Genomic DNA, 23375 nt, shown 5'->3' with positions numbered 1-23375 from the left:
GAGAGAGTGGACAGACCACCTGCTGTTCAAATCTGTTTATAAGCGGCAGAAGATAGCAATGTTTTCTGATATTTACTAAGATGTATTTGACTGTTCAACACCTCCAAACATCTCTTACAGGACTGTGACCTCATCTTTTTTTAAAGGACGCTTTATGAGACTGTGGTTGTCTTTGGTTTTGTCTGACATGTGGTAGTTAGCAGTGTGTACTTCCTCCCTCTTTTAATGGTTGCTGGTAATCAGCTTGTAGATGGGTAATGCAACCTTACATAAGGGGAAACTATTTATTCTCTATCAGTGCAAATATGTATAAAAAAAGCAAAATAGGTCCCCTTTAAACTCATATGAACATGTTGCTGTAAACCAAAGCAGATGCTTTTTGGGGTTTCCTTAAATATCAAACAGTGCTGTTTTGCTCCTGCATACATCATTGCCTTCGCATTCAAAATCTCACTGACTCATTAACGCTGACTTTTATAATCATTGACTGAAAGCTTTGGATTTCCTTTGTTGCCTGGCAACAGGCTCCTGAATACCCTGCTCACATGGAAAGTTATGGATTGCATACATGGCAGCAAAATTAAAGATGGATGTGATAATGGAATCCTTAAAGCGCTTTGATTTCTATAAGTGACAGCTGCAAACCAAGCGAGTTAATAGGACACAGAGTAGGGTGGCACTGAAGGGAGTTTCTTTTTTTCTTTTTTTTAAAAAATCACCCCTCTCTTGTGCTTCCTTGTCCCTGCGGGGGCCTCTCCTTATTTGTGTGTGATTTGTGTTAGTGGGAGCGGGTTGAGCAGGGCTCTGTATTTACCTCGTCAGCTTGGCTCCTCTCTCCCGGCTACAGGCACAGGCTGCCCATGGAGGTGGAGCAGGGAGAGGGGTGCTGGGGGTTTTCGGGGAGCCAAGGAAGAGATCGTGACGAGTGAGAACGAGCGGGGGTTTGATGTAAAGGGAGGAGCCATTCGTTTCGGACGGGGGCCCATGCGGAGCAATAGACGGGGAGGCCGGTTTGGGCAGATGCAGGGAGTTAGGTTTGGGGTTGGAGTTGACGTCAAGCTGCTGAGGGGACGGGCACAGGGAGTGAGGGAGCGGGGGCGGGCTGTACCCAGTGCGGCGGGGTGGAGGGGACGGGCCAGGGGGCACAGATTCGGGGCTGGGGGCAACGGGACGCATACCCGGAGGTGTTCGGGTGCGGAAATGGTGGTGAGGGAGCGAGTAGGAAGAGCAAGAGGAGGAGGAAGAGGAGGAAGAAGAGGAAGAGGGGTAAGGGGGAGGCGGCCTCTCCTCCTCTGGGGAGGGGTAGGCGTAACAGGAGTCCGACCAATTGGAGGATGCATCGTCTGAACTGCAATGATAGAAATATCAGTGATTCAAGCGGATGAATTCATTAGTTCTAGGACGAGGGATGTGTGGATTTGAAACTTTACGTTTGGTCCATAACGAGGGAAAAATCAGGGGAAAAATCAGGTGAGGAGTAATCGTTGTTGGGACAGTGAAGTGAAGGCTCCAGGAGGGGAAGAGCACAAAGAAAACAAAATAATAAAACAGAAAATCAGCCACCTCATCCATTGCAGGCTCCTGCGACAATGGACCGTTATGCTGCTAATGATGCTCGGACTGATGGCAAAAGAAAAATAGAGATGTGATCCATGCACATGCAGCAATAAATAGTTTTCTACTGAACTGTGGATGAACCTTTCAACACATTTTGGTTAAACCCAGCCCTAAGTAGAAGTGAAATCTTCACATGATATGCAGTATCACCACTCAGGCAGAAAATTAACTCCACGCGTGACTCAGGAAATTCAGGGGGTGAGGAGATGTTGAAATGAAAAGAAGTTCTAAATGACATGCCTCATCAGGGTGGGTTCACACAGAGGTGAGGATGAACGACAGACAAGAAAACAAGGGGTGGAGGTGGGGTGGGTGGGGGTTGGAAGGGGCAGACAGCGCAGTTCGGGTGTCATTTGCAGGGCGCGGCAGCAGACGCGGTGACGAGCGAGCAGCGGCAGCAGGTGTGTGTGCGGGCGTGGAGCAGGAGTAAAGGAGGGGTGGGGAGGTGAAACAGGAGGACGGGTGGGGCCACAACTGCCTTACCTGGCTCGGTCGCTGCTAGTGGGAGGAGGGGTGGGGGAGGGGGAGGCTGAGAATTCCCCAGGCTGCTCGGGGATGAGCGCGTCAATGGGTGGGGTGGGGGGGTGCACACTCGGTGGCGTGGACAAGGATTTACGCGTAGACGACGATCCCCTGCGCGACACCCAAGAAGTGTCCATCACCCTGACACCCATGCTGCAGTGGGACAGAGATGCACAGCCAATCAAGTCAAAGGGCGTGTTTGTCTGTGTGTAGTTCAGGGGTCAGGTTTCCACACCCAAAACACATCATCCGGGGGGTAAAAGGGATCGGCTTTCCTGTCTCTCATTTATATCAGTGCATTTAAAAAAAGGCCGACCCCAGACGAGCAGGTAGGGTCGCTCAGCTTCACTCACACGATTCCCAGCATGCAACAACACACATTCTCCTGCAACATGATGGAAAATAACTAATATATATTTTAAATAACTCAACAAACAAAAATTAGTTTGGATGAAACAGGATGTGCGTTTCCGTCCTTTTCATTTTAAGTGCAAATCAGCAGAATTAATTGATGGCTGCATGCAAGTGGAAACGTCCAGGACTAAGGAAATGAGGCCAGAGCAGGACTTCGCGAAGCAGTGTGTGACATCACAGTTGCTACATCCATCTTTTCCACTGTCTCCTGATGAGAACGGTATGTTGTTTCAGGGCTTCAACTTATATATAATTCAGACGGCTGGTGCTAATCCAGTGAATTTTGCAGGGTTTTTAATGCATTTATCCCACTGTGGGCTTGATTCTGCTAACTGAAGAAAACAGTCATTGTCAAACTAATTAATTACACATGTACTTTCCTGTGTCATTAAAACAGAATTGATCGATCTCATATAGGTCTCTTGGCTGTCTAGAGTTTGAGGAAGATCGATGCCACACTTAAGGTTTGTCAATTCTTCTTAGGGTTTGAGGTAGTTTAACTTAATATGGCACAAAGTCTGTTGAAACAGCAGGCCCAAGGTAACTAAATCCACCCACCACTCCCTTCTTAGCTGCTCTTCTTCTGTATAAAACCAAATGTGGTTTTATGTATTTTATATCTAAGGTGACCCTTGCCTGGAAACAAATGCCTATAGAAAAAAAAAGAAAAAAATGTAATTGAATTCAAAAAATGAAAGAAATCTACACAAGCCAAGCCAAGCCAATACAAACAAAATAAATAAATAAAAATAAAAAGATGGATATGAAAAGATATGAAAGTGAAGCCAATGCATCAGACCTGCATTCTTTCAAATGGCCAGCAGGAGGCAACTCTTCTGGATCCAAACAGAAGTCAGATTCTATAAAAGTAAAACCTTTCCTCGCAAGTTTATGCTTTGAATCACTTTGTTTCTTAGCAAATACAGCATTATGTTGTAAATGTTGGCCCTATTTAAAGTAAACTAGAGGAAAACCTTGGTACATTACCTACTGTACTACGTGTGATGTCAAGGTGGCTACTTTAAAGTCAATAACTGTCTCAAGTTGGATACTTTGTCTATACACTTACCATAAGCACACAAGTATACTACTACTAGTGTAGTAGTAGTGTTGTCTTAAATCAAACACAAAAGTAAACTTTTCAGGGCGATGCTGCAGGTCATAAATCACTAAACCTCCTGAGTTTTCCTTTGTTTAAAAGAAGTATCCTCTAATGAGTCTAAAATGCGTTTTGGACAAATGAATATTAGAAAGAAAAATTCCATCACATGTAGACAGCTGACTCCGGCTGATGGAGCAGAGCTGTGCTGGAGGGCTGATCTAATTCAAAAAGCTTTTTATTTAATTACTGAAAGGCTGCACACTGTATAGATGGTTGACCACAAGCAGCAGACATCCCCCTACACAATCTGCACTTAGACAATAACACAGATAATGCAAGGTCAGTAAAAAGTATAGTGTTTTACCCCAGCTAAACTAACTGGCTTCCATTTCAAACAGATTACCACAAAAACCCCTCAATTAGTACGATAAGACAAAAACAGTAACTGTAACTATGCAGTCAGGTGAGATAAGCAACAAGAGACTATTGTATCCACAGGCTGAACGAGTCAGAAACTGCAAAGATGCCTCTTACTTATGTAAACAGAGAGAAACAGGCCTGTTTATTCACGTCCCCCCACTCTGCTGAGACACTGAACTACAGGAGTCCAAATATATCATTTCACACACACCCCTATGAAGCAATACACACTCAGACACATGACAAATGAGAGACAGCTCCTTTCAACGTGCAGCTGAGACGAACAGATGATGAACAGAGTGACATGAGGATGAGTGGAGGAAAAGGAGCTATACCGTACCTTTGTATCTTCCTAATGCTGCAGTGTTAAAACAGAGACAAGCACAGTGAGGACACGAGCAGAGACCACGAAAGACTCGTACGCTTGGACTCGATAATAGCATTGTTATCAAAGAAGTGAAACAGGATAACGCTTTAAGAGAGGAGAACAGTGAAATATTGAGGCCATGTCGAAAACTAAGGAGGAATTTAGCTATAATCAGGTCAATGTTTCCCTGCTGGATACAGTAAAATCCCCCAAAACATGCGAGAGGTTTCCTGCAGCTGCAGTGAGTCTTTAGTAAGTGTGGTTTCTCTGCAGTGGTAGAAACACAAAGTAAAAATGACTGGCACTTTGTCTTGACATTCCTTTTTGTTGGTCTCTGATTGAGCAATAACAAGCATTTCTACTGATATTACCAAGCGTGTACACACAGCCTGGGAAGAAACAGGTTTTATGAAGGATCTTTCAGTGAGTTTTGCACAGACTTTCACTCCCAGTCACAACCAGCAGTGATTTAGTGTAGTTCACGATAAAGGACGTGTTTCAACAGGCAGCATTTCTGAACTCTCAACATCTGTTTTCTATAGAAATCCAGCCTATAGTCAGACCCTTTGGCAAGTCTTTGAATATCAATTCTTTCATCAAAATCAAGAAGTGAACAAGATTTATATTACCAACATTAAATATAAGGGTGGCAGAGAAAACCTTACCAAAGATGGTTTTGTAACCCATAGCAATGATTTGCTATAGGTTACAGAGATTCTAATGAGGCATCAGTCTTTCTTATCGGTTTACACGAAATACAGATGTTATTTTGAGATTTTTGTAACAGTTTTCCTAAAAATGAACAACTTTCCCAAAAGATCCCAACAAGTCATCAAACATCAGTAGGGGTTAAAGTGGGATTTGGCAGGTGGAGGAGTCCTAAGATCTGCTGTAATAGGGCAGCAGGAGACTTAAAAAGGCATAAAATCTCTATGGATTTAACCAGCTTCGTCATACATTATATATAAGCAGATGTTAGAAGAGCCATCATGGCTGCTCTCCAACCCCTGGCCAGTATGAAGCCAGTATAAAGGTGGAATGTGGAAATGTTGCTAAAGAGCATCACCAGCTTAAAGGACTTCAAGTAGTTCTTCTGGGAGCAAATCCTGCAACTTGGCAGATAGCATGAAGTACCTCTATTTAGACCTCAGGAGAGTGAATGAGTCCTAAAACCTGGAATGAGTTAGCATTTTGCACTTCAAGTTCCCTGAACTCGCAGGCAGTGGGTTCTAAAAATGTTCATTTTTTTTTAATGCTTTAATACATTCTGTAGTAGTTTTTGTAGCTCTGAACATGTTTTTGTTCTATTGCAAAAGATTACGTAGTAAATACCTGACTCATGAAATTTGAAGCTTTTACTTCAGGAGATAAACGGCTAAACAAGCAAAATTAACATTCAGGATAATTGCGGTGCACATAGAAGCTTAGTGGTGGTGATTTAGCATTAGTGTTGCACTTCTTGTGATTGATTCAGTGATTGAGTGCTATCAATCAGGTTGTGTTGTGTAACAAAACATAAGTATCATAAGTCTAACTAGTCTAATGGAAGCCCCACCCACCTGCTGTTCAGACCTTCTGTTTGTGTGGCTCAGCCAATCAGAAGAAAATGGGTGGAGCTCAAACTGTGAGTTTCAGACAGAGGATGAAGAGAAGGGCTGTAGCAAGGCTGAGGTAAGACATACTAGGATTGTTTTGAACTGTGAATCATGCAAAGCTACTCCAGGAGAATCCAAAAATAAGATTACAGGGCTGGAAATGGCCGTAATAAGTGCCCTTTAAACTTACACTTTTAACATTAAGTGAATATAATGATTGTTGCTTTTTAATCCAAGCTGGGATCTAATCTGTGCTATCAGTGTCAAAGAAGAAGAAGAATGTTGGGCTATTTGTCTAATCATCACCTGCTCTCCCAGAGTTGCAGAGAAGTGCCGCAAGTTTAGTATCTAAATATTAATTAACTTATTAGACTGACATAAATTAAGTAAGAAATTAAAGAGGACTCATGTAAAAGCAGACTTTCTTTTGGTGGAGCAACAGCCTTTGGTTCTAAGGACTGTTTCTACTGAAAGTTGAGCTCTATTGATCCGACCCACACAGTCCAGGTTTAATTAGTCGGGCTACTTGTGGCCCCTGGGCTGCAGAGCTCAGGCTCCCCCCAGGCCCTGATAAGACCATGGGTGTATTAAAGCATTAGAGAAAGACACTCAGATTCAGACAGTGAAAGAGAAAGAAAGCGACTGACTGGTTTTCAGCTAATCCCTCTTCACAGTTTGAGGATTGTCGGATTGCTCATTTCACAGACTAAATGTCAGCTCACCCTCAGTCTTTTTCTTTCTCACTTCCAGATGTCTCAGTGAGCTGCAGAGAAAAGTTATGAGGGCAGGTCCTGTAGATAAAGAGTGAAACTGTATCGTTTTCTGTCCACCTCAGAGTGAAACTGAGCTTCTCACTGAGGTCACTTCTCACGGCAAACTTGTGTAATCATTGGGGAATTTTCCTTCTCTTACTTCACACGTCCAACCCTGTCAGGAAGCAGTCGTGTGGAAAGTTTATGAGCCTCAATGTGGCCTTGTGTAGAAAAAATGTCTCTAGCTGTCAGTCAGCTGGATGACAGTGTACGCAGAGAAGACTGCTAATTAATTCAGAGACAGGTTTAAACAGGTGGAATCAGTGGAAGTTTTAGACGAGAAAGTTTTATTTAGGGAGTCAGTCTGTGCACATATAAACCGTTTATATTTGCATATTAAATTCATGCTGCAACAGACACCCACCAGCCACTTTATCAGGCACACCTGTTTAACTGCTCATTAATGCAAATTATCTCATCAGCCAATCATATGGCAGTAACTCAATCTATGCAGACATGGTCAAGATAATCTGCTGAAGTTCAAACCAAGTATCAAGAAGAAAGAACAAAATTGTGACTGGCTGACAGAGAAGCTGGTCAGAGTATTTCAGAAACTGATGATCTTCTGGGATTTTTCCACACAACCATCTCTGGGATTTACAGAAAAAGACCAAAGACAAAAAATATCCAGTGAGCGGCAGTTCTCTGGGCAAAAATGCCTCGTTGATGCAAGAGGTCAGAGGAAATCGGCTAAGTTAGCCTGAGCTTATAGAGAGGCAACCATGAGAGACACAGAAGAACATCTCTGAACTCACAAAAGGTCAAAGCAGACTGACTCTAGCAGCAGACCACACCAAGAACAGGAAACTGAGGCTACAATTTACATCAGCTCATCAAAATTGGCCAATAGAAGAGCAGAAAGATGTGGTCTGGTCTGAAAAGTCTTGATTTCTGTTGCAACTTTGCAGTAAACAGCACAAAAGTACGGCTCCATCCTGCAGGTCAGGCTGCTGGTGGTGTAATAGCGTGGGGATATTTTATTGGCACACTTTAATTCCCTTAGGACCAATGGAGTGTCATTTAAACGCCACATCATACCTGAGTATTGTTAATGATCATGTCCATCCCTTAATAATAGATGTCAGGTCACAAAGCTCAAATAATCTCAAACTGGTTTCTTGAACATGACAGTGAGTTGATTGTACTTAAACGGCCTCCACAGTCACCAGATCTCAATCCAGTAGAGGACCTTTGGTGTGCGGTGGAACGGGAGATTCACATATTGGATCAGCAGGAACTGTGTGACTCTATCACGTCAGTATGGACCAAAATCTGAGGAATGGTTCCAGCACTTGGCTAAATCTATGCCTTTAAAAATGAAGACAGTGTTGCAAGAAAAAACAGGGTCCAACCGAGTAGTAGCAAGGTGTACTTAATAATGTGGCTGGTGAGTGTATATTCTGTACTAACCTACACTTTCATAACTTGCCCAAGCCAATCTTTCCAGATCTGCAGTGACTAAAAGTACACTGTAACCCTTCTCTCGCTTGTTTCTAAGATTATGTGCATTCTTACTTTAAAAACAGTATTGGGATTAGGCCTAATGTACTGATACTTGATTTTAAGGCCGATATCAATATTTGGCGATTTAAAAATCTAATATATTTGTTATGTGCAGTTATCTATGAATCTATGACAGTACAGCTTAAAAGTAATCTTGTTCTGTGAATTATTTGTTTACGTTCTGCTTGGATCTGCTGATTGTTGTGTTTCAAACATATATGCTGCCAGTGGGAAGTTGCAGAGAGCTTTCTGAAACAAATCATACAAGATCAACTCTCATAATTTTCAGCCGTCATAAATGCCAGTACCAATATCCGCAAATAGCTAATATCTGCCAACATATCGGTCGGGCTCTGAAATGCATCGCTAAGAGACACAGAAGAGTCATACCCGTCCTTCTTATAAAACTCCAGCATCATGTTGTCTGTGGCGACGCTGAGCGGCCGCCGGCTCTGGTCGTTCTGCTTGCGATCCATCTGATCCATATCTGGAGACGGCATCGAGCTGTAGTTGGCGTTGTGGTTGGTGTGGACGGGGCTGCCGTAGTTTCCTGTGACATTGAACTCGATCTCTAACGAAGACAGAAGAAAACAGGAACAACTCAGTATTTTATTTTCTAAAATGCCATTTTAAGACTTCAAGAACAAACAAAGCAGGGCTGTTTCCTCTTCTTTTTCCCTCCTCACCTCCTGGGAAGAACCAGTCGGCGTGCTGGATGATGGGCTCGATGATGCCGACGATCTGTAGGGAAACTGTCGTCATCATCTCCGTGATGTTCCTGGAGCAAACGGAGAAGACACACTTTTTTTTAATTGGGGGGGGAGAAGTGTCTGTCTGTCTGTAAGAATTTCACACAGAGGGTGATTAGCACATTTTCATGATATTACCAAAGCATTAAAATGAGAAAATTAAAATCATTTCAGAACTGTGGGCTATTAAAGTACTAATTAAAAGTTAAGGGGGATGACGAGTTTGTAAGATTTACACAGAGATATAAAAGGAGACGTCCTTCACCCTATTCAAAACTGCCAAGTCATCATCTTTCTCCTAAATATATACGGTATAATAACAGCAGTCTCCTATGGATGAAGTTGTGTGTCTGCAGGCCTTTTTGTTAGTAGCAGCCCATGTTTTTTGATTAAGGAAAAAGAGGAAGAGAAACTGAGCTGCAATGAGAGAATCCCTTTGAGTCCCTCCATTCGTTGTCTGCCACCTTTAATCATCAAGTTACTGCATGAAAAAGTGATTTTAAGGGCCGAGCAGGAGGCAGTGCATGATAAAACCTGCAGGAATTACAATAAAACTAAAATGACTTCACTCGCTTGCCTCTAATTAAATCTGGCCCTTGCTTTTGTTTGTTTAACTTCATAATTAAATTGTAACTGCAAGTCATGGTATAGAAGGTATCTCAGCACATGCATAATTCATGATGTGAAAATATTAGGATGAGATAGCAGGATGAAATAAGTGCACAATAATAATCAAATCAAACACACGGCACAACTCTTCCTCTCGTCATCAGCTGATTTGTTTCCATGGTTCACTGGTACCAAGATCCAGCATTTTGTGTTCAGTTATGATCACACAGAAGAGGATAAGGTAACAAGCCACATGTATATGCATCTGCTATAACTTACCCATCATTCTGAGTCCACAGCAGGTTGGGTCCGAGGACAATAGCAATGTTTCCAGGCGTCATCTTGTTCACATCCTGGTAGTCAGTCAGTTTGGACAGGAATTTGATTAAATACCTGTTAATTAAGGTGCAGAAAACAGACTATTCAATAAAAACAGAATTTAAATGTACATTCAACCTCTCTATCTAAACATTTAGACCATGAAACTGTTACTACTATAAATATTCTGATAGCTGTCATAGGGCGAGAGGCGAGGTAAACCCTGGACAGGTTGCCAGTCTGTTGCAGGATAGACAACACAGAGAGACAGACATTCACATTCACAGGTATGGGCAATTTGGATTAACCAATTAACCTATCCCCACAAGCTGCATGTCTTTGGAGGGTGGGAGGAAGCCGGAATACCCGGAGGCAACCCACGCAAACACGGGGAGAACATGCAAACTCCACACAGAAAGACCCCAGCCTGATGGCGGAATTGAACTCAGGACCTTCTTGCTGTGCGGCAACAGTGCTAACCACCATGCCGCACGCATTTGGAAAAAATGTAAAACAAAAATTAAACATTACCAAAGCAAAATTATTATTTAATCGTTTAATTTAAAATAAAAACACTATTTATAAATCAACATTTTAAAATGAATTATTAATCCATTAATAAATACTTCAAAAATGAATTTCACAAAAAAGTATTAAACTCTCAATAAAAACCTCATTTCAAATTCCAAATTTAAAAACTGATTTTCACAATCTTTTTCCAAAATCTCAAGCAATCCAAATTAGCCACGAGGTGTGACTTAAGGAGCTCACTGATTGGCTGGCTGTCTCGATTTTTCTACACTGCTGTTTTGTGCTCATAGCCTTGCAGTGCTAAGAAGTGTGTGTGCTTGTATAAAGGCCATTCAGCCTCAGTATTTACACTCTACCCAACACGGATATATGATGAACGAAGGGTGTACGCCTGTGGACTCACCCTGACCACCTGTTTCAGGTAACGTGCTAACACGGCTAACGCTAGCGTCACCGCATGTTAGTGAAGAGTTAGGGGCGTGGCTGTTTTGACTGATTGGTGCTACTTGGTTGTAGTGATGGGATTTCCGACTCTTTTTAGAGAACCGATTCTTTCGGCTCGACTCACTAAAAAGAGCCGGCTCTTCAGGTTGTTTTGCTGCTTTAATTAATTTATATATGTTTATATATAAATATATATGGTGGCCCCTAGAGACAAAGCACGTACAAACTCCAAAACACATTTCTAGCGTTAACTGAACTTCCAAAACAGAGCTACCTAGAGCACTTAAATTACACAATTGAAAGCATACGTGTATTGTTTGTGTATTTATGCACAAGCATTCATATATACTCAAATAATTAAAAAAAAAATATGTTCATTTACCTGTTACTACCAAACACCAAATCCGGTAGTTGGTACTTCCTGGCTTGTGTAGCCACTAGGTAACAAAAGCTCAACACTGCCCCTAGCATCCTGGAGCACTTCTGTTGTGTTTGTACATGTTTTGGAGTTTGTACGTGCTTTGTCTGTAGGGGCCACCGTAAATATTTATTCACTCCACATAAAATGTAAAATGTAATAAATAAATCATATAATACAAAAACCAATTATTTACATTTCAACTTTTAACTATTTAAATTTTCAGCTTTTTCCTTTTAAACAAATTTAAACACTAAACACTGCAAACCACAACACAATTAAATATAAATATGAAAAAATATAAAAACAAAAAGAAGATGCACATTCTCTTTCATATGGGCCTGCATCAATAAACTTTCTGAATCCTTTATCATCTGTAACTGAAAATAGTTGTGGATGATTACTATACCTTTTTAATATGACGTTGTTGTCCCTGGCTCCCTCCCGCTCTGTTCCTGTGCTACTGAGTGTAACTATTGCCCCTCCCCCCTCTTCCCAGCGCAAAGCACAAGGCTCGCGTGCGGAGTGAAGCGGAAAAAAAGTGCGAGAGAGAGGGCGAGAGAAAGAAAGGAAAAAAAACAAAACACGACTCCCAATAAGGAGCCGGCTCGCGTCGTTCACTTCAAAGAGTGGGCTTTAAGAGCCGTTTCATTTGCGACTGACACATCACTACCTGGTTGTGATACAGGCAGCTGGAGCCAACTGAGATGTGCTAACCCCACCTCTCCTTCAACTTTGTAAGCTGGACCTCGTTTTGATGCCTTTTGGAGCACCTTAAAGAGTTTCTGTGCGGGTTTCAGTTTTGGTGTATTAGCATTATATTAGCCTATATACATGTTTCTGCGCATTTATGGATACAGCTGTATCCTGCATGCTGGCATTTGCTGATAAGTTAGCAGTCCACGCTCTCTTCCAAAATATGATCACTTCTGGCTCAAAAAAACATAATGATGGCTACATCCATCCCAATATGTTCCGGTCAGTTTCAAACAGCAGATACTGTAGTGTTACAGCTGCAGTCTGAATGATAACTGCGTGCCTGCTGAATGCACGAACCACACTGAGTCAAAGCTTATTATTGCAGCCAACCATTTCTGTGTCTGATGTTTTCAGAAATGGATGGGCTGGTGGATGTCTGTAGCTGAGCTGAATGACTCATCCAGAGCTGAACATCAGGCCGCTCATCACGGCAAACAGCAATCATCTGGACAGGCCTGACAGGTCTCTTCAGAGGAGCACCGTCTAAAAATACGACGCATTTGTGCGATTCGATGATGATGCTGACAAGTGCCGCTGCACCTCGCTCTCCTCATTTCTGTACCATCACTTCCTCTCTTCCCTTTCTCTGTCAGGCCTTTCCACTTTCTTCTTTTGATCAGGAGACAAGCCTTTCAGCATTCTGCATTTAATCCAGCAGCCAACACCTGGGATGCAACGCCTCTTTCTCCACACTGTTTCATAAAGGTCAGAGTTTCTCTTTTCTGGCAGGTGGTGATAAGTAGCGCACAATGAATCAGCCTCCTGAAAGCTGGAAATCATTTTTCAGCTTTCAGGAAGCAAACAGATACCAAGAAGTGACTGAAAATGAAAGAAGAAAAATCCTCGAGAATCAATAGAGGTAAAGCGATATAGCTACGAGTTATTATCTCCCGACTCCACAGCTACCCTCTGATCTACAGAATGGTATTATCTGTATTGTTTTTGGTTCACGCTCAAGTTTCTGAGGAACATTATTCCAGTGTCAAAATAAATAAATATTGTTGCCAATAGTGAAGTGATAGAAGGAGGCCTAATCACAGATTGTTGGTTTAATAGTCTGGCTGCCACCATCTCGGCTTTCATTAATCTGAACCTGACCTTATTTGAACCAGTACTAAAGCTGGCTAGTTCAGGTAGACAGTGATATTAAAATAGATGCTAATCACGGCTAAAAAACAGGTGTGAAACAAAAACCTTTGCATCTCCTCTGAACAGTTGACTCCTGTCAGTGTTATTTAGAAGAGAAATAAGCATATTTCACAGCCTGCTACAAAAATATATTTGGTTTTGCCTCTTTTGCCACAAGCGTACTGAGGATGTATGTCATATATCTCTAGTTTAGAAACTACAGTGCCCCCACTTCACACACTTGCGCTACGTTCCCATATCACGTTTTTTCGATTTCTCTGTAATCTAACAATAAAGTTTGTTAAATCTTATCACTGTGTCCACTTGAGTCTGCTTGTGGGTTCACTCCCATTTACTGGCCACTGTGACAGTAAACTAGGTCTGGTCAAAGAAGAGTATAGTCTAGTGTACTCTAGTTTAGTCTAAACAAAATGCTCCCAACCTGTTATCCTCAATAGTGCATAACTTAAAGCCTTAAAACAGCAGTAAAAGAAATGTGTTACTGGCGGCAAAGACACTTATTTCTGCTCTAAATTTGGGCATTTTGAGGGGATTGATCTTAGACTGTACCAAAAAGATGGGCTTAGCCTCTGTGATACATTGTGGAAGTGTTTGGTCACCATGATGGTGATTTGGAGCCAGATGTGACCATATTTAGACAATAAGTTGCACTTCTAAATTATCAATAACTAGCTTTTTTATGCAAACTGCAATCATACTCATAAAATCTACATAAATATGTGCAACACATAAACACACATACCTGCTAATTAGCCTAAATCACATAAATATACTGGAATTTCAGTAACTATATGTGAGTCACAAATGTCTTGGATGGTCTATTCTTCACAACAAGTCAAACAGTTTGTTGGATAATAAAAAAAGGCATAAACCAACTGTAAAAGTCCAGTTCATTGACTAATTAGCAGCCATGAGGCTCAGGAGAAAACAACTGGCAACAACTCCTCACCAATTAAAACCACTGAGCTGCCCTCATACAGTTTTTATAACTGAGGGAAACTGTGCCCTGAGACCACAGCTGATTGTAAACATATTCCTGCTTTAAAGTTGGGCATTTTAACATGAGAGTCTGTGGGGACTGACTGCCTTTTGGCATTTGCCTCAAGTGGCCATTAGAGGAACTGCAGTTGTTGGCGCTGGCTTATTTTGCAAAGCAATTTTGATTTAGGTTTTTCTAAAGATTTCTCTTTGAACTTATTTTACACACTACAGATGCAACAGAAACACTCAGGGACAGTCAGCAAAGATACAGGTGACAGACTGGGGACTCAATGATATGAACATTTTGGCCCAGCTATTTCTGACCATCAGGTCACTTTGTCATGTCTTTGGTGGTTTCCTTCAGTTAAATGAACTCCTCTTTATAGGCAGAGCCAGCCAGTCTTATATGCAGTTATATAAGGAGGTAAGGCGGAAAATAGACCTGATTCCTTCGATATGCAGTTAAAAAAACCAAAATGAGACTGACTGGGATGTTTCAGCTGGTTAACCAGATTATTTGGCCAATATATGAAAAAAGAGAGAACCAGGAGGGGAGTGAAACATGGAAACGCTGACTCACTTAAAGTTGGTGTTGTTGGCTGAAGGGAGTTTCTCACAGGCATTGAACAGAGCCTGCAGGCGCTTGTCTTGATCTTGAATGCTGCAGGACAACATGAAAGATTGGTTGTAAAACAACAGTAGGTCGAAGAAATGTCTTTAACACGAAGATGGCAACATTGGTCTGAGATGATACACACTTTGAGGCTTGGATCCAGTCATTGTAGAGTTCAAAGGTCATTAATGGTTCAGGGAGCTCGCGCAGGTAGGACTTCAAAGCACCTGGAGAGAGCACAGCAAGAACCATGGTAAATACATGTCTGCACCCGTGTATTTCAGCACATAGAAGCAACCGTAGAAGGAAAGAAAGAAAGGGAGAAAGATGGAAACAAAACAAGAAAATAGAGAAGCAAAGAGAAAAAGCGGGAAAGAAAGTAAAAGGAAGCAAGTAAGGAAAGAAGATCGCAAACAGGCAAGGAAGGAAATGAAGAAAGTAAAGACGTTTATCAAGAAATAAACAAACCACCAAACAAAGAAATAGAAACAAAGATGATAAACGTTTTGAAGCAACCATCTGCTCCATGATTAGTGCTTCAGCGTGGACTCTGTCTGATCCAGCCGAGCCCAGATCTGATCGTATGTACTGCATGAGAGTGAGTGTAATTTCCTGCAGCTCACTGCACAATGGCATTAGATTTCAGATTAAATCACTTTATATAGGAGCACATCTTATGTGATGTGTATATATTCAAATTCCAGGCTGAAAGGCCTTCCTTGCCAGCAGTCTCCATTACTCTGGTCCCCATGACAAAAAGCCAGAGGGATTTTCCATAATTACAAACACAAGTATGTTTATTCAGAACAGAAAATCAAAATCAAATGATTGTTTTCATGACTAGAAAAAGTTTATGTGCCTGTGAAAAGTCTGTCTGTGCACGGTTTGTCCCATCAAGTGCTCAGAAATGAGTCCCACTGGTCTACGCAGCTATCCTGTAAAACTACACAAATCCACATCGAGCTTCCGTCTGACCAGAACTGAGTTTTCCTTTACTGATGAGGAAGGACACAGCTGACCGGGTTTCACTGCGACGTGTCGTCTTCTCTCTTTGGCCTGCCGCTTCCATTCCCCAGAGGGATGGACGACAAACAGCTGTGTATACATATGCATATACATATAGGTGGTGCACTGATGGTGCAAAATAAATACCTGCAGTTCCACTGAACCAGGGCTTCCACCTCCTCCTCCACAGTGGGACGAATTAAATTTGCTGGTGGAGCTGACCCAGTTTAATATGGGACCATTAAAGGGGAATAGAGCGCAGAATAGGACATTTTCTCCACATGCTCCGGTGAGCTGTGAGTTAAATTGAGATTTAATGCTGCATTATTCTGCACTGGTTGAAAATGACTCTTTTTTTCTGACTTTCATACTCGGCTGAGAAATTAAAATCTTCACTGTGCATCAGAGAGGTTTTCAGTTTGTTTGTAAAAGCAAAGATTTAATAGTTTGGTCATGAAACAATTAAGACACATTTTTCCAACAGTAGTACGACAGCTAGGCGAACAAACACAGGACTTAAATGATCTGGCTTATATACAAAAAATAAAAAACTGCGTTTTTGCTACAATATTCTGTTGCAAAAAAACAACCCAAAAACACAAGGACATCCGTAAAGTACGGCGGTTTCCTCAGCAAAGAAAACCAAAGAAGCCACTGAACATAAAACAAATGTTTTTGAAAACACACTGACAAATAATTTACTACAAATGCTGCAGATGATTATAACTGAGAGCCTCGTCATTTTAGAAATAAAAGAAAGATTACTAGCGAGACACCTCTCTGTGCTGAAAGGATGCTTACCATTAAGTTTTATTTTTCGATAGAAAAACAGCCGGTGTGATAATTTTAAGAAAAATGCACTTGTTTTTAAGATAAAAATATTTTCCACAGCTTGTAAAAAGCTTTTCATTTGGAGATGTATGGTTTTCATCTGACAACAGCAATATGCTGCTGCAGTAAAAAAAAAAAGATCAGTAACAGCATCATAAAAGCTTGAAAGCTTTTCTTTCTTTTGTAGTTTGTCACAGTGCAGCTTTAAAAGCGAATACGTGACAGAAACAAAAAGACGTTTTTTGTTGCATCCTCTCCAGAAGATGAAGAATCTGTCTGACACTAATCCCAGTTATATTTGGAATTTATCACTGGGCATTTCTTGGATAGTTTATTGAAAGTGGAAGAAAAACACTTTGCTTTGTCTGCAGACACGCGAGCAGTGACCACAGAAGCAAAGTGAATCCTAATCGAGCCTCAAGTTCCTGTGTCACACCAGCAAAATAACCTTTAAGAGGAAATTTACTGCAAACAGCAGCAGGAGAAACAAAGACAGGCAGCAGAAGGGATTAAAAATGTTTCTTTGATGCGAGCAGCCTGATTATGATTATATTCATTCATTGACAACAGGAGGGTAGCTCAGCATAAGGAAAATAACAGAAATGTACAGAAACTAGACTCGAACAAGCCAACGGGGGCCAACTCATAAATCTACCCCTGTGAGGCAAATTTCAATGGATTATCAGTTGTCATGGGAACACATGATGTACAACCAGGAGGCAGGGAGGAGGTCTAGGTATGTGGCAGTGTTGTTGATAGCTCACCTGCGATGGCGTGTGGGTCTGCAGAGTATTCTTGCACGTCTAAAACCCCGCAGTCCAGAGACGCCTTCAGCTTTTTGAGTTTGGAGGCCGAGGGAGCGATTCTGAACAAACCCTGAGACACAGAAACGAAGCCAAGGTCACTTAACTCCAACAGCAGGAGAATTACACAGGCTGAATTTATGTTGTGTTACAAATGCCTGATTCTCTTAGTAGCAGAAGAGTGTAAAATGCTACATTAAAAGTCCAGCTTTCAGAATTAAAGGTGTCATTTCCCATTTCATCCATCCATCTATGCTCTACTTCTTATCTGAGTCACAGGGCAGCACTCTGAGCAGTAAAGGCTTCTTCCATTTGATACTGACACCCTCCTAAAACACCCTGGTGTGGGGTGGTTGACCCATAGTTTTGAGTTTTGGGCTTCTAAGTTCTGTTCTGTAGTCACTTCATGTTGTTTCTTAGTTGTCGTGTTTTTCTGTTTTGTTCCAGTTATCTATGTTAGTCCTCCGTTCAGTTTACTCTGCCTCCCTGCTGTTCCTCGTGTATTGTTAAGTATTCGTCTGTTCCTCTGTTTAGTTATTTCCTGTTTTATTTTGGTAGCCTTTGTCTTGTGCATTGGTATTTTGTTGTGCTTTTCCTGTCTAGTTTACCTGATTTGTTGCAGCTGGGCTCCCTGGTATTTCCCATCTCCCTAATTACCTGGTGTGTTTTTAATGTTACCCTCTCTGATGGTTGTGTCTCCTTGCCTTGTGTTCACTGAGTTTTTGCGTGGTTTGAATTTCCTGCTCTGCATGTAATTTGGCTTTCCCTGTATTGTAAAACACCAGGATTAAGGATGCATTTTGAATTCATTTCTGGATTTGTGAGTGCATTTGGGTCCAAATCCTGGCTGCTACACAACCAAACCTTGTGCTGGGGCTGCTGCGAGGTCTTCTGAAGCTTAGACATGTTTGAAAGACCTTGTCGAGAAGGTGTCCAGGAGGCATATTAGGAAGTTACCTGAATCATCTCAGCTGGTTCCTTTCAATGCTCCTGACCCTAATCTCTAAGGCAGGTTTGAAATGTATGTGTACACACAGGCTTTACCCCTAACACCTGATATGTAATTAATGGGTTACCTGTAGAATTTTTGAGTCACGTTTTCACTTTGTTTCTAGTAGTTTTAATGAAAAGTTAAACTTTTCAACCAAATCACGTCATGTCATAGTCAGGAAGTGACGTGGTTGCTTGTGCAGTTTGCCATCAAAACGAAGGAGAAATTGATCGTAGTGATATGTGATCACCTCGCTGTACAGGAACAAATATCGTAACCTGCAGCTAGCATGGCTCAGTTAGTTTGTCTTGTGAGTGAGTGATTGTCTGTATCACTTTATTCTCACTTTACTCTTTTCTTTCACCCTCACCATCCAGCAGGTCACAGCACATATTTAACCCTCCATGAGCCTGGTACTGCTGGAGGTCTCTTCCAGTTAAAAGTGGGTTCTTCCTTCCCACTTTTGCCAAGTGCTGCTCATTAGGGGATAATTTGATCCTTGGGATTCTCTCTGTAATACTCTATTTACCTTACTATAACAAACACCTTGAGGCAGCTATTGTTGTTAGTTAAATAGCCCTAATCATCTGGCATGTGTGAGTACTGCCCAAGTGAGAGCCCAGACATCCTTAGCACCCTTACAAAGCCAGCCTCTGCAGTTTCTCTTGTTTTTTTGAGTCACCCACCCACAGTTTATGGTCATAGATGAGAACAGGAATGGATATTGACCGGTAAATCCACAGTTTTGCTTTCATGCTCAGCTCGTTGTTCACAACAGCAGATGGATACAATTTCTGCTGCACCAATCCATCTGTCAGTCTCCTGCTCCACTCTCCCTCACAAGACACTGAGATCCACTTGGTGCAGCAGCACTCGGAGTGGGTGCTACATCCTTTTCCAGCTGAGAGAACCATATACCTGGACTTGGCGGCGTTAAACCTTGTTCCAGCTGCTTCATGTTGGGTTTCATAAAGCCAACAGCAACACAAATTCTGCAAAAAGCCGATCCTGTAACCACTGAATCAGTTGCTTTTCAGACATATGACATTACTCAATTATACCTATGGATGTATTAATGTGTGAGCATTAGTTTAATGTTCCAGCTGATTATTTGTTTCAGGCTTGGCCCCCGATTAGATTTCCCTCTGGTAATTAAGACTGACTTCATCTCTGCGGTGACCTCTGCAACATTTCACACCCATAAATGTGTTTCTTGTGTGTCGTGTGAAAAGCGACCGGTTTGTTTACCTCCTCCTGCATGCCACACTCCAGCAGCATGGTCACACAGGCCTCAATGGGAAAGGCAATATCTCTCCCGCTGAGCGCTAAGTGCTCCTCTAATGGCTTCCCGTAACACGGTTTCTCCACCCAGGTCTCTGTGAAAAAACACACACACACACTTAGAGTTATTCACAATCAAATGCCCAGATCATTCTGCAGCAGCTCTGCTTTTATGATCTTATGACTGCAGCGATTCAGAGTTTATCAAATAATTTTTTTCCAGACTGCAAAGCGATGCCAAAACAAATGCAAGGTTTTCACTATATGCAATAGTTTCCAACCATACCATTACAGAGTTATACTGTGAATGCCGTAGTTAACAGAGACAACAGTTATTTGACATATTTTACTGGTAAAATGACAAACTGCGCTAACAAAAACACATTCATGGATAACATGACTCAATCACTCGGTCATCCACTCTATCAATATATAAAGATTTAATATGATGTTGCAGAAAACAACACAGAGTTTCACACACAATTACTGTAATCACATTACATTTTCCTGTTATGTAGTAATCAAGTGCATTACAGTACTAATTTAAGTTATTAAACTACACCTGATAGTCACAATTATGTTGTTGCTTGAGTTTTACAAGTTCTTTTCCCTCCATTGAGTCGTTTAAAACCAGACTTATTTTACCTTTGATTCTCTCTGATTTGCTCATTTCGTCTCCTGTGACTTTTCAGCCACGACTGTATATGTTTAGCACCTACTAACACGTAGTTGACTTATTTCTTATCTGTTCTGTGTTTTGTGGAGCAAATTTAACAACAGAAACTACTCTGCTCAAAATAAGTTAGGGAACACTTCATCATCGCATTACAACACAAAGCCAGTTACACTTCAGGGACACCAATCTGTCCACTTAGGAAGAATAAACCACTGTGGACCCATTTCCGCTGCTTTGGTGCAAATCAAAGTGACAGCAGGAAAATTTTCCCTCTTTATCCCTCCTGGCTGATTTTTGTCTAGTTTTTGCTTTTTGTTAGTTTCTTGTCTCTATGTCTAGGGCTTTTATTGTGAAAGGAAACACATGCATATCATCAAATCAGGTTTCTGCTCCAGATTGGACATTTTGGTTTCTATTAAAGCAAAACACTGTAAAGTGTATCATCAGAAATGTAACAATTAACAATTAAATGTAACAATTTAAAAAAATTTAAATTCTTCATGTTTAGTGGTATATGTGAAGTGAATGGGGCGACACTACAACTTCCATCAGGCATGAAATAACTTCAGTTAATGTTATAAAGAAATTCTCAGCAGCGTCAAACCAGAAAACACAATGTAGGTAAATGGGTGATAAAAGCACTTGAAAGGATAAAGCACCACTTTCATTTGTACAGCCCGACACATTGTGTTTACCCATTGTCGCTGTAATATGGACTACAGCAGAGGCAAATGTAAGCAGTTAGAGAGAAAGAATAACAAAATAAGACTGCAGCATGTTGGTCTGAGACTCACCCTGATGAGCTTTGATCTGAGGCAGAACACTCTGAAGCAGCTCTAATGACTTCCTGTGGTACTCTGCCTGGACTTCTATCAGCTAGACAGAGACAGACAGAAAAAGGCAATCTGTAGAGTGTGTTTCTTTTTCTTTTTTGTCTGTTTTAGAGACGTGAGTGCACTTACTGTCTGGAAGTAGCTTGCATAGTCAATTTCTTTGGCCACAAAACTGTACATGTCTGCTGATAACTGATCCTGAAAACACATTTTGAAACATAGAACGCATGAAAAACAAAAAGAGACACAAGGCATGTAACAGTCTGAAAAATGTGTTTTTGTAGTTCAAACTTTTGTCTATTTAGAGCAGGTGTATTATTATTATTATCATTTGATATACTGTCACATTAAAGAGTCCTTAGAAAGCATGGCAACTCAATTAATGTAGCTGAGAAAGAGCCATTATTAATGCCATTAGATACACTGATACAAATCAAAATATATGCTTCAAAAAGTGTTTAAAATAATTATTAATATAATCAAAGTACTCTCATATTTTTGGGAATACCTAAACCCAGAACTTCACACTAATTTATGGCTACTTGAAGCCAGCTAATAGCTAAAAGTGCTCATATCTGTATGTATAGAAGTTAGGTTAAAAAAAATCTCTCCTCTTTCTTCTATTTGCTCAAAGTTTGAAAAATTTTGTTCTATATTCTTCTGCTGAAAGTGGAAAGTTTGTCTGTTCTCACCTCATATCAGATTCAGTTACACACATTTGTGCAGCGTTAGAATACCAATCAGGTAAAGCGCCAAACTGTGCTGAGCCAAAAAAGCCCAAAAACTCTATTTTGGTTTTGTAATTTCATAAATGACAAATTTCACAAAACTTTTGCCTTTCTTGTCTACGAGAGATAACATATCATGGCTGACTAGGATGCCTATAATGACGCGAGTCATTGCTTATTGTAGTAATTACACATGATTTCCTTGTTTCCTGTATATTGTGCACATAATAGGTCAAACGGTCCGTTAAAAGGATGTATATGCACATGCAGGATGTGGAAGCTTGAACACTCTTGGAAGCAAGAATGGGCTATTTCAGGACATTTATAAATATCCTTGTAGGTTCACTTTACAAAAACATCAACAAAAAAAAGATGACAAGAATCTACTTGATACATATAACAACAGCCTAGATAGATAGATAGATAGATAGATAGATAGATAGATAGATAGATAGATAGATAGATAGATAGATAGATAGATAGATAGATAGATAGATAGATAGATAGATAGATAGATAGACAGACTATGACTGGCGCTATGTTAGTTAGTTTATTGGGATAAAAAGTGATCACTGACTCGACAGATCTCCATGCGGTTGGCTGCCTCCTCCATCTCTTCCCTGAGGTGGTCGGCCTTGGCTCCTGTTGGCTGCAGGTTGCTGGACAGTCCAGAAGATTTGGTAGACTGAGTGTACCTGTGAGCAGAAGGTAGGTTTCAGTAAGAAGTGAATTTGAGTCACAAAAGTATTCAGGATTTTTTTAGGGCAGCATGTTAAACTGTTAGAAGGCATTTTTCTTTGCCTTTAGCAGATCTAGACTTTTGTTCCCGAGTGAGAAAAGCGTTGACAGCGAGACCTGACAGCTACTTTAACAAAGTGACTCACATAAACAAATCAAACTGTTGAAGGCAATGGATTAAGTCTGTGGCTGACAAAATACTAACACTTGTCTTTCTATATACCCTCATTTATTCAGCTTAAGCTGTTTTGTCTTTTAAGTATTGCTCTCAGACTCTCCTCTTCCCCCTCCATCCATCTGTCTGTCAGTGTAGATAATGTGTAGAACTGCCAGAGGAGCTCAGCACACGGCAGCATAATGGGAAAAATTGCTTTAGATTTGGGTCACTAAAGAACTGGCTGGCTGGACCGCAGTGAGGAAAACAACATTTCTGCATGTCACTGCTCAAAATGGCAGTGAATCAGCTGAAAGAAACTGTGGCAATTGCACGTTTCAAACAGGATCAGGCACTACTGACTTTATTCTGCATCAGCTAGACACCATTAAAAGTTAAATTTACCTGAAAG

The 23375-nt window shown here is 41.1% G+C and overlaps 1 protein-coding gene across 3 annotated transcripts in view; it reads right to left on the bottom strand.

Moving 5' to 3' along the window:
* LOC101463982 (rho GTPase-activating protein 44) overlaps positions 1–23375 on the bottom strand; it is a 93918-nt gene that overhangs the window by 5423 nt on the left and 65120 nt on the right. Inside the window, exons 9-22 of one of the 3 annotated variants that reach the window (XM_076887713.1) lie at positions 22649–22766; positions 21473–21541; positions 21305–21386; positions 19802–19929; positions 17524–17635; positions 15069–15150; positions 14891–14971; positions 9990–10103; positions 9039–9130; positions 8743–8923; positions 4416–4433; positions 2101–2292; positions 1564–1620; positions 815–1348 (exon numbers count right to left, since the gene is read on the bottom strand). In XM_076887713.1, the coding sequence (XP_076743828.1) occupies positions 815–1348; positions 1564–1620; positions 2101–2292; positions 4416–4433; positions 8743–8923; positions 9039–9130; positions 9990–10103; positions 14891–14971; positions 15069–15150; positions 17524–17635; positions 19802–19929; positions 21305–21386; positions 21473–21541; positions 22649–22766 (1860 nt within the window). The remainder of the gene's footprint in view (positions 1–814; positions 1349–1563; positions 1621–2100; positions 2293–4415; positions 4434–8742; positions 8924–9038; positions 9131–9989; positions 10104–14890; positions 14972–15068; positions 15151–17523; positions 17636–19801; positions 19930–21304; positions 21387–21472; positions 21542–22648; positions 22767–23375) is intronic. The other 2 variants (XM_012923217.3, XM_012923218.3) reach the window with 2 other exon arrangements.

Source organism: Maylandia zebra, linkage group LG8, assembly GCF_041146795.1.
Source record: "Maylandia zebra isolate NMK-2024a linkage group LG8, Mzebra_GT3a, whole genome shotgun sequence".
Taxonomy (NCBI): domain Eukaryota; kingdom Metazoa; phylum Chordata; class Actinopteri; order Cichliformes; family Cichlidae; genus Maylandia; species Maylandia zebra.
This window is presented reverse-complemented; position numbering and strand designations above follow the sequence as displayed.